General features: G+C 43.1%; 1 protein-coding gene across 24 annotated transcripts in view; it reads right to left on the reverse strand.

The window, feature by feature from the left end:
- The window catches only part of NRXN3 (neurexin 3), a 336,181-nt gene that overhangs the window by 125,920 nt on the left and 192,884 nt on the right, over positions 1 to 17,377 (reverse strand). For all 24 annotated transcript variants that reach the window (XR_012851426.1, XR_012851425.1, XM_075844459.1 and 21 more), the window contains 3 exons: positions 4,217 to 4,336; positions 3,501 to 3,882; positions 483 to 673 (listed from right to left, as the gene is read on the reverse strand). Coding sequence is in view for 22 of the 24 variants with exons in the window: in XM_075844459.1 (XP_075700574.1) it covers positions 483 to 673; positions 3,501 to 3,882; positions 4,217 to 4,336 (693 nt within the window). In the remaining 2 variants the exon portion in view is untranslated. The remainder of the gene's footprint in view (positions 1 to 482; positions 674 to 3,500; positions 3,883 to 4,216; positions 4,337 to 17,377) is intronic.

Consider the following 17,377-nt stretch of genomic DNA (forward strand, 5'->3'; position numbering starts at 1 on the left):
CCCACACTGCAATAGATGATGCTCCACCTGCCCACATTGCACTAGTTGATGCTCCACCTGCCCACACTGCACTAGATGATGCTCCACCTGACCACACTGCACTAGATGATGCTCCACCTGCCCACACTGAACTAGATGATGCTCCACCTGCCCACACTGCAATAGATGATGCTCCACCTGCCCACATTGCACTAGTTGATGCTCCACCTGCCCACATTACACTAGATGATGTTTCACCTGCTCACACTGCACTAGATTATGCTCCACCTGCCCACATTACACTAGATGATGCTCCCCCTGCCCACATTACACTAGATGATGCTCCACCTGCTCACACTATATTGGATAACACTCCATCTTCTCACACTACAGTGGATGACAGTAATTTAACTCATTGTTCTGAGGGCTGATGTATTTTCAGATTTTCTATGATAATCGTATATTACAGATATTCTCCTGTTATTACACCAGCCGGTCCTCACCTTTCAGATCGAGGTTCTTGGCTCCATTGATGACCTGAGTGACGGCCTTAGCGTCCACCTTTAGTGTATGAGTGTTGCTGTTGTCTCGAGTGATCACCACGTGATGCCACTGGTTGTCATTCAAGGGGCGATCACTGTTTCCTTTGATGACGTTCTGTCCATTTCCAAGATCAAACACATAGTGGATGTACCTGAAAAAGAGGGTGACTCAGACATCACAAGCCAAGGACCATGTACAGCCTCACCCGACCTCACCCTACCTCACCCGACCTCACCCACTGCTCTCGTAATAAACACAAGGTAGAAAGAAATGTTCTAATAAGCAGGAACATTATCAGGTCTGTGAACTCCAACCAAAACCTGAGAATCAGCCGTGTCTTCAGTTCATCCCCCTTCATGTCACTCACAGGGGTCCAGAAAACGGAGATGGGGAGAGGTTTGCAGGGTCCTCACACTGGGGAGCTGGAGGTCACCATTCAGCCCTTGTCTGATTAACAATATAAAAGCTCTGCAGGGTCAAAAGCGCAATTTGTGGCTGTAACTTTTTTGTAGTTCGGGAAATAATAATGGTGACCACCAGATCTCCAGCGTGAAGATCCAGCGCCACAACCCCAGATCTCCAGCGTGAAGATCCTGCGCCACAACTCCAGATCTCCAGCGTGAAGATCCAGCGGCACAACTCCAGATCTCCAGCGTGAAGATCCAGCGCCACAACTCCAGATCTCCAGCGTGAAGCTCCAGCGCCACAACTCCAGATCTCCAGCGTGAAGATCCAGCGGCACAACTCCAGATCTCCAGCGTGAAGATCCAGCGCCACAACTCCAGATCTCCAGCGTGAAGCTCCAGCGCCACAACTCCAGATCTCCAGCGTGAAGATCCAGCACCACAACTCCAGATCTCCAGCGTGAAGATCCAGCGCCACAACTCCAGATCTCCAGCGTGAAGATCCTGCGCCACAACTCCAGATCTCCAGCGTGAAGATCCTGCGCCACAACTCCAGATCTCCAGCGTGAAGATCCAGCGCCACAACTCCAGATCTCCAGCGTGAAGATCCAGCGCCACAACTCCAGATCTGCAGCGTGAAGATCCAGCGCCACAACTCCAGATCTCCAGCGTGAACATCCAGCGCCAAAACTCCAGATCTCCAGCGTGAAGATCCTGCGCCACAACTCCAGATCTCCAGCGTGAAGATCCAGCGCCACAACTCCAGATCTCCAGCGTGAAGATCCAGCGCCACAACTCCAGATCTCCAGCGTGAAGATCCTGCGCCACAACTCCAGATCTCCAGCGTGAAGATCCAGCGCCACAACTCCAGATCTCCGCCGTCGCCATACAGCCATAAAACTAAGAGTAAAATCCACTAAAAACAGTGGCAAATGGCTGATAGTTTGATCATGATGTGTACGGAGAACCTCCTGCTCGTGCTCATACATTTTCCTTAGCAGCAATACATCAATGTGCCTTTTTTTTTTGTCCCGTTAGAATTTTCTCTATAATTTGCGATAGGGATATATATATCGAAGTTTTCTTTTTGTTTTTACATCTTGTTCGGTTTCGTTCACATTCTGTCAAAAATGCAGGAAAGAAATAGTCAGAACGCGGCACTATTTTTTTCCTGGTAAAACGACAGTCACTATGACAGGAAACCAACAGATGCCATTAAAGTCAATGGGGTCCGTCGGGCAATGTCGGGGTCCGTCATGTGATGGATCCAGCACTGCCGTGATTTTCATTCTCCTGTTCCTAAGACCGAACAGAAAAACGGAAAGATGAATGCAGATATATATATCCCTTACATGGAATTTGAACATTTTATTGGAATGGAGTAGCAGGAGGTTTGTGCTCAGGATAAGAGAAGAGAAATCAGCTGCAGAAAGGTATAAAGCCGAGACATGGACAGCGAAGGGAAAGGAAGTGGGGGTGGGGCAGCGCATATAAACGGGGATACAGAATTAAGGGTAGGGTACAATAATGGACAGTTTTATTGAAAATTTTGTTTTTTTTGCTGTACTCGGGCACAACACTATAGAACATTTCCTCCAATTGTGGAATATCCCCCCAGCAGAACATTTCATCATCTCACAGCGCTACACTGAAAAAGCCTGGGCTGGGGCTGGGATGGTGCGACTGTAGTCCATTCATCACCGGTCAATTCATCACCGGTCCACTCAGCACCGGTCCATTTATCAGCGGTCCATTCATCAGCGGTCCATTCATCACCGGTCCACTAACCACCGGTCCATTCATCAGCGGTCCATTCATCACCGGTCCACTAACCACCGGTCCATTCATCTGCGGTCCATTCATCACCGGTCCATTCATCAGCGGTCCACTAACCACCGGTCCATTCATCTGCGGTCCATTCATCACCGGTCCACTCACCACCGGTCCACTCACCACCGGTCCATTCACCACCGGTCCATTCACCACCGGTCCACTCACCACCGGTCCACTAACCACCGGTCCACTAACCACCGGTCCATTCACCACCGGTCCATTCACCACCGGTCCACTCATCACCGGTCCATTCATCATCGGTCCATTCATCACCGGTCCACTAACCACTGGTCCACTCATCACCGGTCCACTCATCACCGGTCCACTCATCACCGGTCCATTCACCACCGGTCCACTCATCACCGGTCCACTCACCACCGATCCATTCATCACCGGTCCACTCACCACCGGTCCATTCATCCATCACCGGTCCACTCATCACCGGTCCACTCATCACCGGTCCATTCACTACCGGTCTACTAACCACCGGTCTACTAACCACCGGTCCATTCATCACCGGTCCACTCACTACCGTTTTTTTGCTAAGGAGAATCTGATGGAATTTCATGCTGCAAATATCACCAAAAGTGAATTTTTTTTATAGTTACGTCCCCCTGCAGCCACCATGGTTATGTAGCACCCACTAGTATGGCCCCATCTTCAGTCCCCACTCCAGGCGTTTATATCCCACTACCCAATGTTATTTCTTATTTACACATATCTTAAACTCTCTTCTCATACCCCTTGACCAGCTCCACCGCGATGAAGTCGTTGCCATCTCCACTGTTGAAAAGAATGAAGCCATCAGGTGAGATGGTCTTGAACTGGAAGAAGAGATGCATGGAGGTGTAGGCCTGCAGAGTAGATAGCGTCAGGTAACTGGACTTAGTTCGAAAGGTGACAGGATCAGCAATGATGGGCCGAATGCCGAACCGCGCCTTCAACTCGCAGTAGTCAATGTCTCCATTCTTGCAAAGGTCAATGTAGAGCATGCCATTGAACATGAGGCTCTGGAGGTGCCCAATGAACTTTGAGGGCACAGACGACGCAAACCGCTTCTCAGTCATGGAGCCAGTCTCAATGTTGTGGAATTCTAAGCGGGTGTGATCACCTGCCATGGTACCTGGGTAATGGGATCAAAACGATTAAGGTTTCTAGTGACACGTGAACAGCACCTGCAGCTGGCAGAGAGGAGACAACGCAAAATCCTACAAAGTAACACTGAACCGCCAACACATGAAGGTGACGAGACCACTCAGATTCTATTACTAGAGTGCCACCTGCTGGCAGAATACAGGAATGCAGACTAGTCACAGGAAATCAGAGTGAGGACACCCAGTGATCATTGATCCCCAAATACTAGAACAACCGTTCATCAGACACCCGTGTATATATATATATATATAGCACGTTATAGAGCAATAGTCACAAACTGTCCACAGATTTACCCCTCTCACCTTCTGCCACATCATCGTCCACAGTTAGTTTAAGGGTCTTCCCACGTCGGACCACTCTGACAGTGTGCCACTCATTATCATTCAGCTTCTGCCCCGCATAAAGGGTCTCTGGCCCCTTACCTAATATACGGTGGAGAGAGATGTTACTGTCACGCCATTAATAATGTACACAAAATCAGGACAGTGAAAGCTCCACTGCCGAAACTAGGATCATTATAAGGAATGGACTATTATATATGGTGCTGGGTTATTACATATAATGTACAGAGATCTACTGACGGGATATTATCAGGATGGATCAGACAGCGCTGGATTATTATATATAATGTACAGAGATCTAGTGACTGGATATTATCAGGATGGATCAGACAGTGCTGGATTATTATATATAATGTACAGAGATCCAGTGACTGGATATTATCAGGACAGGATCAGACAGCGCTGGATTATTATATATAATGTACAGAGATCTAGTGACTGGATATTATCAGGAGGGATCAGACAGCGCTGGATTATTATATATAATGTACAGAGATCTAGTGACAGAATATTATCAGGACGGATCAGACAGTGCTGGGTTATTACATATAATGTACAGAGATCTAGTGACTGGATATTATCAGGATGGATCAGACAGTGCTGGATTATTATATATAATGTACAGAGATCCAGTGACTGGATATTATCAGGATGGATCAGACAGTGCTGGATTATTATATATAATGTACAGAGATCTAGTGACTGGATATTATCAGGATGGATCAGACAGCGCTGGATTATTATATATAATGTACAGAGATCTAGTGACTGGATATTATCAGGATGGATCAGACAGTGCTGGATTATTATATATAATGTACAGAGATCTAGTGACTGGATATTATCAGGACAGGATCAGACAGTGCTGGGTTATTATATATAATGTACAGAGATCTAGTGACTGGATATTATCAGGATGGATCAGACAGTGCTGGATTATTATATATAATGTACAGAGATCCAGTGACTGGATATTATCAGGATGGATCAGACAGTGCTGGATTATTATATATAATGTACAGAGATCTAGTGACTGGATATTATCAGGATGGATCAGACAGTGCTGGATTATTATATATAATGTACAGAGATCTAGTGACTGGATATTATCAGGATGGATCAGACAGCGCTGGGTTATTATATATAATGTACAGAGATCTAGTGACAGAATATTATCAGGACGGATCAGACAGTGCTGGATTATTATATATAATGTACAGAGATCCAGTGACTGGATATTATCAGGAGGGATCAGACAGCGCTGGATTATTATATATAATGTACAGAGATCTAGTGACTGGATATTATCAGGATGGATCAGACAGCGCTGGATTATTATATATAATGTACAGAGATCTAGTGACTGGATATTATCAGGATGGATCAGACAGCGCTGGATTATTATATATAATGTACAGAGATCTAGTGACTGGATATTATCAGGATGGATCAGACAGTGCTGGAGTATTATATATAATGTACAGAGATCGTGTGACTGGATATTATCAGGATGGATCAGACAGCGCTGGATTATTATATATAATGTACAGAGATCTAGTGACTGGATATTATCAGGATGGATCAGACAGTGCTGGATTATTATATATAATGTACAGAGATCTAGTGACTGGATATTATCAGGATGGATCAGACAGTGCTGGATTATTATATATAATGTACAGAGATCTAGTGACTGGATATTATCAGGACAGGATCAGACAGTGCTGGGTTATTATATATAATGTACAGAGATCTAGTGACGGGATATTATCAGGACAGGATCAGACAGCGCTGGATTATTATATATAATGTACAGAGATCTAGAGACTGGATATTATCAGGATGGATCAGACAGTGCTGGATTATTATATATAATGTACAGAGATCCAGTGACTGGATATTATCAGGATGGATCAGACAGCGCTGGATTATTATATATAATGTACAGAGATCTAGTGACTGGATATTATCAGGATGGATCAGACAGCGCTGGATTATTATATATAATGTACAGAGATCTAGTGACTGGATATTATCAGGCTGGATCAGACCGCGCTGGATTATTATATATAATGTACAGAGATCTAGTGACTGGATATTATCAGGATGGATCAGACAGTGCTGGATTATTATATATAATGTAGAGATCTAGTGACTGGATATTATCAGGATGGATCAGACAGTGCTGGATTATATATAATGTACAGAGATCTAGTGACTGGATATTATCAGGATGGATCAGACAGCGCTGGATTATTATATATAATGTACAGAGATCTAGTGACTGGATATTATCAGGATGGATCAGACAGCGCTGGATTATTATATATAATGTACAGAGATCCAGTGCCTGGATATTATCAGGATGGATCAGACAGCGCTGGATTATTATATATAATGTAGAGAGATCTAGTGACTGGATATTATCAGGATGGATCAGACAGCGCTGGATTATTATATATAATGTACAGAGATCTAGTGACTGGATATTATCAGGATGGATCAGACAGCGCTGGATTATTATATATAATGTACAGAGATCTAGTGACTGGATATTATCAGGATGGATCAGATAGCGCTGGGTTATTATATATAATGTAGAGATCTAGTGACTGGATATTATCAGGATGGATCAGACAGCGCTGGATTATTATATATAATGTACAGAGATCTAGTGACTGGATATTATCAGGATGGATCAGACAGCGCTGGATTATTATATATAATGTAGAGATCTACTGACTGGATATTATCAGGATGGATCAGACAGCGCTGGATTATTATATATAATGTACAGAGATCTAGTGAATGGATATTATCAGGACGGGATCAGACAGCGCTGGGTTATTATATATAATGTAGAGATCTAGTGACTGGATATTATCAGGATGGATCAGACAGCGCTGGGTTACTATATATAATGTACAGAGATCTAGTGACTGGATATTATCAGGATGGATCAGACAGCGCTGGATTATTATATATAATGTACAGAGATCTAGTGACTGGATATTATCAGGATGGATCAGACAGTGCTGGGTTATTATATATAATGTACAGAGATCTAGTGACTGGATATTATCAGGATGGATTAGACAGTGCTGGATTATTATATATAATGTACAGAGATCCAGTGACGGGATATTATCAGGATGGATCAGACAGTGCTGGATTATTATATATAATGTAGAGATCTAGTGACTGGATATTATCAGGATGGATCAGACAGCGCTGGATTATTATATATAATGTACAGAGATCTAGTGACTGGATATTATCAGGATGGATTTGACAGCGCTGGGTTATTATATATATAATGTACAGAGATCTAGTGACTGGATATTATCAGGATGGGTCAGACAGCTCTGGATTATTATATATAATGTAGAGATCTAGTGACTGGATATTATCAGGATGGATTTGACAGCGCTGGGTTATTATATATATAATGTACAGAGATCTAGTGACTGGATATTATCAGGATGGGTCAGACAGCTCTGGATTATTATATATAATGTAGAGATCTAGTGACTGGATATTATCAGGATGGATCAGACAGCGCTGGATTATTATATATAATGTACAGAGATCTAGTGACTGGATATAATCAGGATGGATCAGACAGCGCTGGATTATTATATATAATGTAGAGATCCAGTGACTGGATATTATCAGGATGGATCAGACAGCGCTGGATTATTATATATAATGTACAGAGATCTAGTGACGGGATATTATCAGGACAGGATCAGACAGTGCTGGGTTATTATATATAATGTACAGAGATCTAGTGACTGGATATTATCAGGATGGATCAGACAGCGCTGGGTTATTATATATAATGTACAGAGATCTAGTGACGGGATATTATCAGGATGGATCAGACAGCGCTGGATTATTATATATAATGTAGAGATCTAGTGACTGGATATTATCAGGATGGATCAGACAGTGCTGGATTATTATAAATAATGTACAGAGATCTAGTGACTGGATATTATCAGGATGGATCAGACAGTGCTGGATTATTATATATAATGTAGAGATCTAGTGACTGGATATTATCAGGATGGATCAGACAGCGCTGGGTTATTATATATAATGTACAGAGATCTAGTGACTGGATATTATCAGGATGGATCAGACAGTGCTGGATTATTATATATAATGTAGAGATCTAGTGACTGGATATTATCAGGATGGATCAGACAGCGCTGGATTATTATATATAATGTAGAGATCTAGTGACTGGATATTATCAGGATGGGTCAGACCGTGCTGGATTATTATATATAATGTACAGAGATCTAGTGACTGGATATTATCAGGATGGATCAGACTGCGCTGGATTATTATATATAATGTACAGAGATCTAGTGACTGGATATTATCAGGATGGATCAGACAGTGCTGGATTATTATATATAATGTAGAGATCTAGTGACTGGATATTATCAGGATGGGTCAGACCGTGCTGGATTATTATATATAATGTACAGAGATCTAGTGACTGGATATTATCAGGATGGATCAGACAGTGCTGGATTATTATATATAATGTAGAGATCTAGTGACTGGATATTATCAGGATGGGTCAGACTGTGCTGGATTATTATATATAATGTACAGAGATCTAGTGACTGGATATTATCAGGATGGATCAGACAGCGCTGGATTATTATATATAATGTAGAGATCTAGTGACTGGATATTATCAGGATGGATCAGACTGTGCTGGATTATTATATATAATGTACAGAGATCTAGTGACTGGATATTATCAGGATGGATCAGACAGCGCTGGATTATTATATAGAATGTACAGAGATCTAGTGACTGGATATTATCAGGATGGATCAGACAGCGCTGGATTATTATATATAATGTACAGAGATCTAGTGACTGGATATTATCAGGATGGATCAGACAGTGCTGGGTTATTATATATAATGTAGAGATCTAGTGACTGGATATTATCAGGATGGGTCAGACTGTGCTGGATTATTATATATAATGTACAGAGATCTAGTGACTGGATATTATCAGGATGGATCAGACAGCGCTGGATTATTATATATAATGTAGAGATCTAGTGACTGGATATTATCAGGATGGATCAGACTGTGCTGGATTATTATATATAATGTACAGAGATCTAGTGACTGGATATTATCAGGATGGATCAGACAGCGCTGGATTATTATATATAATGTACAGAGATCTAGTGACTGGATATTATCAGGATGGATCAGACAGCGCTGGATTATTATATATAATGTACAGAGATCTAGTGACTGGATATTATCAGGATGGATCAGACAGCGCTGGATTATTATATATAATGTACAGAGATCTAGTGACTGGATATTATCAGGAAGGATCATAATGTACTATAGGCTTATAATATTTAATGTACAGAGGTCTCCTAAGTGTATGCAGTAAAATTCCTTTAATTCGGCATCCAAAAGTCCAGTAATTCCGCTAGCCCAGTCCTTGTTTCTGGCCAGGACTGCCTGATAATCCGGAATCTTCTTACACCAGAAAATAGAGCAAATATAACAAATTAGAAGACTATTCTGTGTAAGATAAATTGATATAAGCATTTATATATGCACAGTGCACGCTCTCTACATGGGACTGCATGTCTACTTCATGTCCGTCTGTTAATCTGGAATGACTGATAATATGGCACCTGTTCTGTCCTATTGATCCCGGATTAAAGGAATTAAAGGAAATAAGATTTGAATCTTAACTACAATGAATGAATGAATGTATAGCACATGCCTTACTATGTACAATGTATATCATGTAATGCCAGTTATCAATCATTTCCATAATGTTCTTATAATTTTTTTACCACAATTTACACTTTACACATATTATACCTTATAGCAGCGTTCAGAGAGTCCTGCATAATTAGATTACTATCCATGGGCCCCTGTACACCTTCACCTCCTGAGCGGAGTAACATCAGAATTTGGATCATTTGGTATTGATAAGTGAATTTTAAGTCCGTAGAGGTGGATTCCCTGGTTCAGAATCCTCATCTATGTGTCAAGGCAGAGAGTGGCTGCATAAAACTTCTCTCTATCGGGAGGACCCAGGAAATCTGCGCATTACACGCGGACAGCCCATTATTTGCAATGGGCACCATGTACTGTAATGCATCATTTCCCCTGTGGTGGCGCTGCAGAAATATTGAACACTTGCTGCCGCTTTTTCTCACAAACTACATCTCATCTCTGGGGATCACAACAACAGGACACCCCGTGATTGACTTATTGTTAGGCATAACTAGGGCCCCATAAAAAAGTCTGAATGTGGGTCCCCCACCATGTTATCAATGGGCAGTGGACTAGCTGCTCCATCTGTGGGCATGCTATAGAGCAGGATAGGTTGAGCGGTCCAGAGGGCAGTCCTAATCAATAAGTGACAGTTATCCCTATGTGAATGCTTACACATGGAAGTCTGTCAATCACTTAGAAAGACCCCCCACAGTCACGCTGAAGATGTAGTGTTATCATTCAGTCCCTGCTGACAGGGGTATTCCTTCATATGGGGGCAGCTTGCACTCCGCAGGATACATAGAGGGGATCACATTATATCATGCAATGTAGAGATCTGCTTGTCATTTGAAGATTACATGTAATGGACTACACACGAGGAAAACGATCCTGAATCATGTTTGAGTATTTTGAAGAAGTGTCAATTTATTACACTCCATGTAAGATCAGTTGTTATAACGCTAGTTATGCCCGAGACCAACGGTTACCCCAAACCATGACAAATAGAGGAGCCACATTACCTGCGATCTGCATCACCTGCACCTACGTCCTCAGCTCTGTCCTTTACAACATAGCGGAATGGGACTTATGATGGCGACATGTACATGATTGTAAGCTCTAGGGGTTCACTGCCAGGGAGGGTGATCGGGCGAGATGAACATGCACAGATCTATGGTGTAATGATGACCACAACGTGCAGTTATTCAGCGTGGCGGGACGGACTCATGAACACTGTGACGACTCCTGCCAGATTTAGGCTATGTTCACATGTTCAGGATTAGCCCACGGCAGAATCTTGAGGCGGACACTGGGATTTCTCACAGATGTGCCAGTGGATCCGCACATTGATTAACCCCACCACTCAGATTTTCAGTAAATATTATAAAACCCTCCATTCACCGGCATTGGATGTGGAATGTGAGCAGAATCCTCATCAATCCTACACATGTAAACATAAGAGGGACGTGTCTGTACAATGGATCCCGCGTTATGTAAGAATGTGACGCTAAACCTGCTCCTGTGTCTTTCTAGCCTATTTATTGCCTCACAATGTGGTGACCGCATCAATCCCGGGCGCCATGTGAGGATAATCCCAGCACAGAACCGTCCTGTCAGGACCGCAGCCACAAAACACGGCACTACGCTAAACACTGGAAATCACCTATATAACTGGTCACCACAAATCACCCATATAACTGGTCAGCACAATCACCCATATAACTGGTCAGCACAATCCCCTATATAACCGGTCACCACAAATCACCTATATAACTGGTCACCACAAATCACCCATATAACTGGTCAGCACAAATCACCCATATAACTGGTCAGCACAAATCACCCATATAACTGGTCACCACAAATCACCCATATAACTGGTCAGCACAATCCCCTATATAACTGGTCAGCACAAATCACCCATATAACTGGCCAGCACAAATCACCTATATGAATGGTCAGCACAAATCACCTATATAACTGGTCACCACAAATCACCTATATAACTGGTCACCACAAATCACCTATATAACTGGTCACCACAAATCACCCATATAACTGGCCAGCACAAATCACCTATATAAATGGTCAGCACAAATCACCTATATAACTGGTCACCACAAATCACCCATATAACTGGCCAGCACAAATCACCTATATAAATGGTCAGCACAAATCACCTATATAACTGGTCACCACAAATCACCTATATAACTGGTCAGCACAAATCACCCATATAACTGGTCAGCACGAATCACCTATATAACTGGTCAGCACAATCCCCTATATAACTGGTCAGCACAAATCACCCATATAACTGGCCAGCACAAATCACCTATATAACTGGTCACCACAAATCACCTATATAACTGGTCACCACAAATCTCCTATATAACTGGTCACCACAAATCACCCATAAAACTGGTCACCACAAATCACCTATATAACTGGTCACCACAAATCACCTATATAACAGATCACCACAAATCACCTATATAACTGGCCAGCACAATCCCCTATATAACCGGACATCACAAATCACCTATATAACCGGTCAGCACAATCACCTATATAACCGGTCAGCACAATCACCTATACAACTGCTCACCACAAAGCACCTGTATAACTGCACAGCACAAATCACCTATATAGCTGGTCAGCTCAAATCACCTATATAACTGGTCAGCACAAATCACCCATATAACTGGTCACCACAAATCTCCTATAACAGGTCAGCGCAAATCACCTATATAGCTGGTCAGCTCAAATCACCTATATAACTGGTCAGCACAAATCACCCATATAACTGGTCACCACAAATCTCCTATATAACAGGTCAGCGCAAATCACCTATATAACTGATCAGCACAAATCACCTATATAACTGGTCAGCACAAATCACCTATATAAATGGTCAGCACAAATCACCTATATAACTGCTCACCACAAATCACCCATATAACTGGTCACCACAAATCACCCATAACCGGGCAGCACAAATCACCCATATAACTTGTCACCACAAATCGCCTATATAACTGGTCAGCACAAATCACCTATATAACCGGTCACCGCAAATCACCTATATAGCTGCTCACCATAAATCACCCATAACCGGTCACCATGAATCACCTATATAACTGCTCACCACAAATCACCCATATAACCGGGCACCACAAATCGCCTATATAACTGGTCAGCACAAATCACCTATATACAGTGAAGGAAATAAGTATTTGATCCCTTGCTGATTTTGTAAGTTTGCCGCTGTCAAAGACATGAACAGTCTAGAATTTTTAGGCTAGGTTAATTTTACCAGTGAGAGATAGATTATATAAAAAAAAAACAGAAAATCACATAGTCAAAATGATCTCTATTTATTTGCATTGTGCACAGAGAAATAAGTATGTGACCCCCGACCAACCATTAAGAGTTCAGCCTCCTCCAGACCAGTTACTGCTCCAAATCAACTTGGTGCCTGCATTATAGACAGCTCTTACATGGTCACCTGTATAACAGACTCCTGTCCACAGACTCAATGATCAGTCTGACTCTAACCTCTACAACATGGGCAAGACCAAAGAGCTTTCTAAGGATGTCAGGGACAAGATCATAGACCTGCACAAGGCTGGAATGGGCTACAAAACCATAAGTAAGACGCTGGGTGAGAAGGAGACAACTGTTGGTGCACTAGTAAGAAAATGGAAGACATACAAAATGACTGTCAATCGACATCGATCTGGGGCTCCATGCAAAATCTCACCTCGTGGGGTATCCTTGATCCTGAGGAAGGTGAGAGCTCAGCCGAAAACTACACGGGGGGAACTTGTTAATGATCTCAAGGCAGCTGGGACCACAGTCCCCAAGAAAACCATTGGTAACACATTACGCCGTAATGGATTAAAATCCTGCAGTGCCCGCAAGGTCCCCCTGCTCAAGAAGGCACATGTACAGGCCCGTCTGAAGTTTACAAATGAACATCTGGATGATTCTGAGAGTGATTGGGAGAAGGTGCTGTGGTCAGATGAGACTAAAATTCAGCTCTTTGGCATTAACTCAACTCGCCGTGTTTGGAGGAAGAGAAATGCTGCCTATGACCCAAAGAACACCGTCCCCACTGTCAAGCATGGAGGTGGAAACATTATGTTTTGGGGGTGTTTCTCTGCTAAGGGCACAGGACTACTTCACCGCATCAATGGGAGAATGGATGGAGCCATGTACCGTCAAATCCTGAGTGACAACCTCCTTCCCTCCACCAGGACATTAAAAATGGCTCGTGGCTGGGTCTTCCAGCACGACAATGACCCGAAACATACAGCCAAGGCAACAAAGGAGTGGCTCAAAAAGAAGCACATTAAGGTCATGGAGTGGCCTACCCAGTCTCCAGACCTTAATCCCATCGAAAACTTATGGAGGGAGCTGAAGATCCGAGTTGCCAAGCAACAGCCTCGAAATCTTAAGGATTTACAGATGATCTGCAGTGAGGAGTGGGCCAAAATTCCATCTAACATGTGTGCAAACCTCATCATCAACTACAAAAAACGTCTGACTGCTGTGCTTGCCAACAAGGGTTTTGCCACCAAGTATTAAGTCTTGTTTGCCAAAGGGATCAAATACTTATTTCTCTGTGCACAATGCAAATAAATATATCTAATTTTGACAATGTGATTTTCTTTTTTTTTTTTTTTTTTTTTTATATAATCTATCTCTCACTGGTAAAATTTTCCTAGCCTAAAAATTCTAGACTGTTCATGTCTTTGACAGTGGGCAAACTTACAAAATCAGCAAGGGATCAAATACTTATTTCCTTCACTGTAAGGCTATGTTCACACGGGGTATTTTGCCGAGTTTTTTGACGCGGAAACCGCGTCGCAAAACTCGGCAAAAACGGCCCGAGAACGCCTCCCATTTATTTCAATGGGAGGCGTCGGCGTCTTTTTCCCGCGAGCAGTAAAACTGCCTCGCGGGAAAAAGAAGCGACATGCCCTATCTTCGGGCGCTTCCGCCTCTGACCTCCCATTGACTTCAATGGGAGGCAGGAGAAAGCGTATTTCTCGCTGTTTTATGCCCGCGGCGCTCAATGGCCGCGGGCGAAAAACGGCGCGATAATTGCCGCGAAAATTGGCGTGCAGGGAGAGGAATATCTGCCTCAAAGTTCCAAACGGAATTTTGAGGCAGATATTCCTCCCCCAAAATACTCTGTGTGAACATAGCCTTACTGGTCACCACAAATCACCTATATAACCGGTCACCGCAAATCACATATATAACTGCTCACCACAAATCACCTATATAACTGGTCACCACAAACCACCCATATAACTGGTCACCACAAATCTCCTATATAACTGGTCACCACAAATCACCTATATAACTGGTCACCACAAATCACCCATATAACCGGTCACCACAAATCACCTATATAACCGGTCACCACAAATCGCCTATATAACCGGTCACCACAAATCGCCTATATAACCGGTCACCACAAAGCGCCTATATAACTGGTCACCACAAATTTCCTATATAACTGGTCACCACAAATCACCTATATAACTGGTCACCACAAATCACCCATATAACTGGTCACCACAAATCTCCTATATAACTGGTCACCACAAATCACCTATATAACTGGTCAGCAGCTCAGTCATATAACCCGGCGCTGGTGCAGTAACAAATATTCACCCACTTCCACAGATCACTGCTTTTTCTCACAATAATTCATTTATTGATCTAACGTAACATATAAAGAGACAAAGGAAACGAGCGATCCTCCAGTGGGCCAGTCCAATGTGGACACCCACAAAATCAGCGCACTCCTCTTCTGAAATACTATGTACTACTGTGAGCATTTCTACCAGTAAGGGTAAGTAGGGGATACATTTCTGAGATCTAATCAACGTGTGACATTTACATGGTCTTGTAAAGGGTCGTGAATCTCCGTGCTATATTTCTATATAATCACTGCTTATGTCTCAGGTGACAGCACAGGCTCCGGTTATCACACAATCCTGTGCCCAGTGGAATCGGTGTGTTATGGCACCATCTGCTGGTCATAACCAGGATAAGCACCTGCTCTCTAGAATCTCTGTTTGCTTTTCCTTTCCTTTCTTTACAATTTCTCAACAAAATCGATTCATGGTAGAACATAGAATACGACACTGTCTCTTTAACAGGGCCCGCTCCAGGTTTATGTGGGCCCTTGGGCAACAAAGACTATGGGGGCCCTTTGGCAGGAAAACTCACAGGAAAACTCACAGCTGCAGTAAAATAGCAAAAAACTTCACTTTGTCCCCCATATAGAAGTTAGGTCCCCAGTTTGTACCCCCATAAATGTAGTGCCCTCTGTAGATAGTGCCACACGGCCCCCCCTGTATACAGCAACATAAAGAATCCCCTGTACATATCAGCATAAAGCCCCCCTGTAGATAGCAGCATAAAGCCCCCCTGTAGATAGCAGCATAAAGACCCCCTGTAGATAGCAGCATAAAGACCCACTGTAGATAGCAGCATAAAGACCCCCTGTATATAGCAGCATAAAGCCCCCCTGTATATAGCAGCATAAAGACCCCCTGTATATAGCAGCATAAAGCCCCCCTCTGTAGATAGCAGCATAAAGACCCCCTGTATATAGCAGCATAAAGCCCCCCTGTAGATAGCAGCATTAAGACCCCCTGTAGATAGCAGCATAAAGACCCCCTGTAGATAGCAGCATAAAGACCCCCTGTAGATAGCAGGATAAAGCCCCCCTGTATATAGCAGCATAAAGCCCCCCTGTATATAGCAGCATAAAGACCCCCTGTATATAGCAGCATAAAGCCCCCCTGTAGATAGCAGCATAAAGCCCCCCTCTGTAGATAGCAGCATAAAGACCCCCTGTAGATAGCAGCATAAAGCCCCCCTGTAGATAGCAGCATTAAGACCCCCTGTAGATAGCAGCATAAAGCCCCCTGTATATAGCAGCATAAAGCCCCCCTGTAGATAGCAGCATAAAGCCCCCCTCTGTAGATAGCAGCATAAAGACCCCCTGTAGATAGCAGCATAAAGCCCCCCTGTAGATAGCAGCATTAAGACCCCCTGTAGATAGCAGCATAAAGCCCCCTGTATATAGCAGCATTAAGACCCCCTGTATATAGCAGCATAAAGCCCCCCTCTGTAGATAGCAGCATAAAGACCCCCTGTATATAGCAGCATAAAGCCCCCCTGTAGATAGCAGCATTAAGACCCCCTGTAGATAGCAGCATAAAGACCCCCTGTATATAGCAGCATAAAGCCCCCCTGTATATAGCAGCATAAAGACCCCCTGTATATAGCAGCATAAAGACCCCCTGTATAT

Source organism: Rhinoderma darwinii, chromosome 12 (genome assembly GCF_050947455.1).
Source record: "Rhinoderma darwinii isolate aRhiDar2 chromosome 12, aRhiDar2.hap1, whole genome shotgun sequence".
Taxonomy (NCBI): domain Eukaryota; kingdom Metazoa; phylum Chordata; class Amphibia; order Anura; family Rhinodermatidae; genus Rhinoderma; species Rhinoderma darwinii.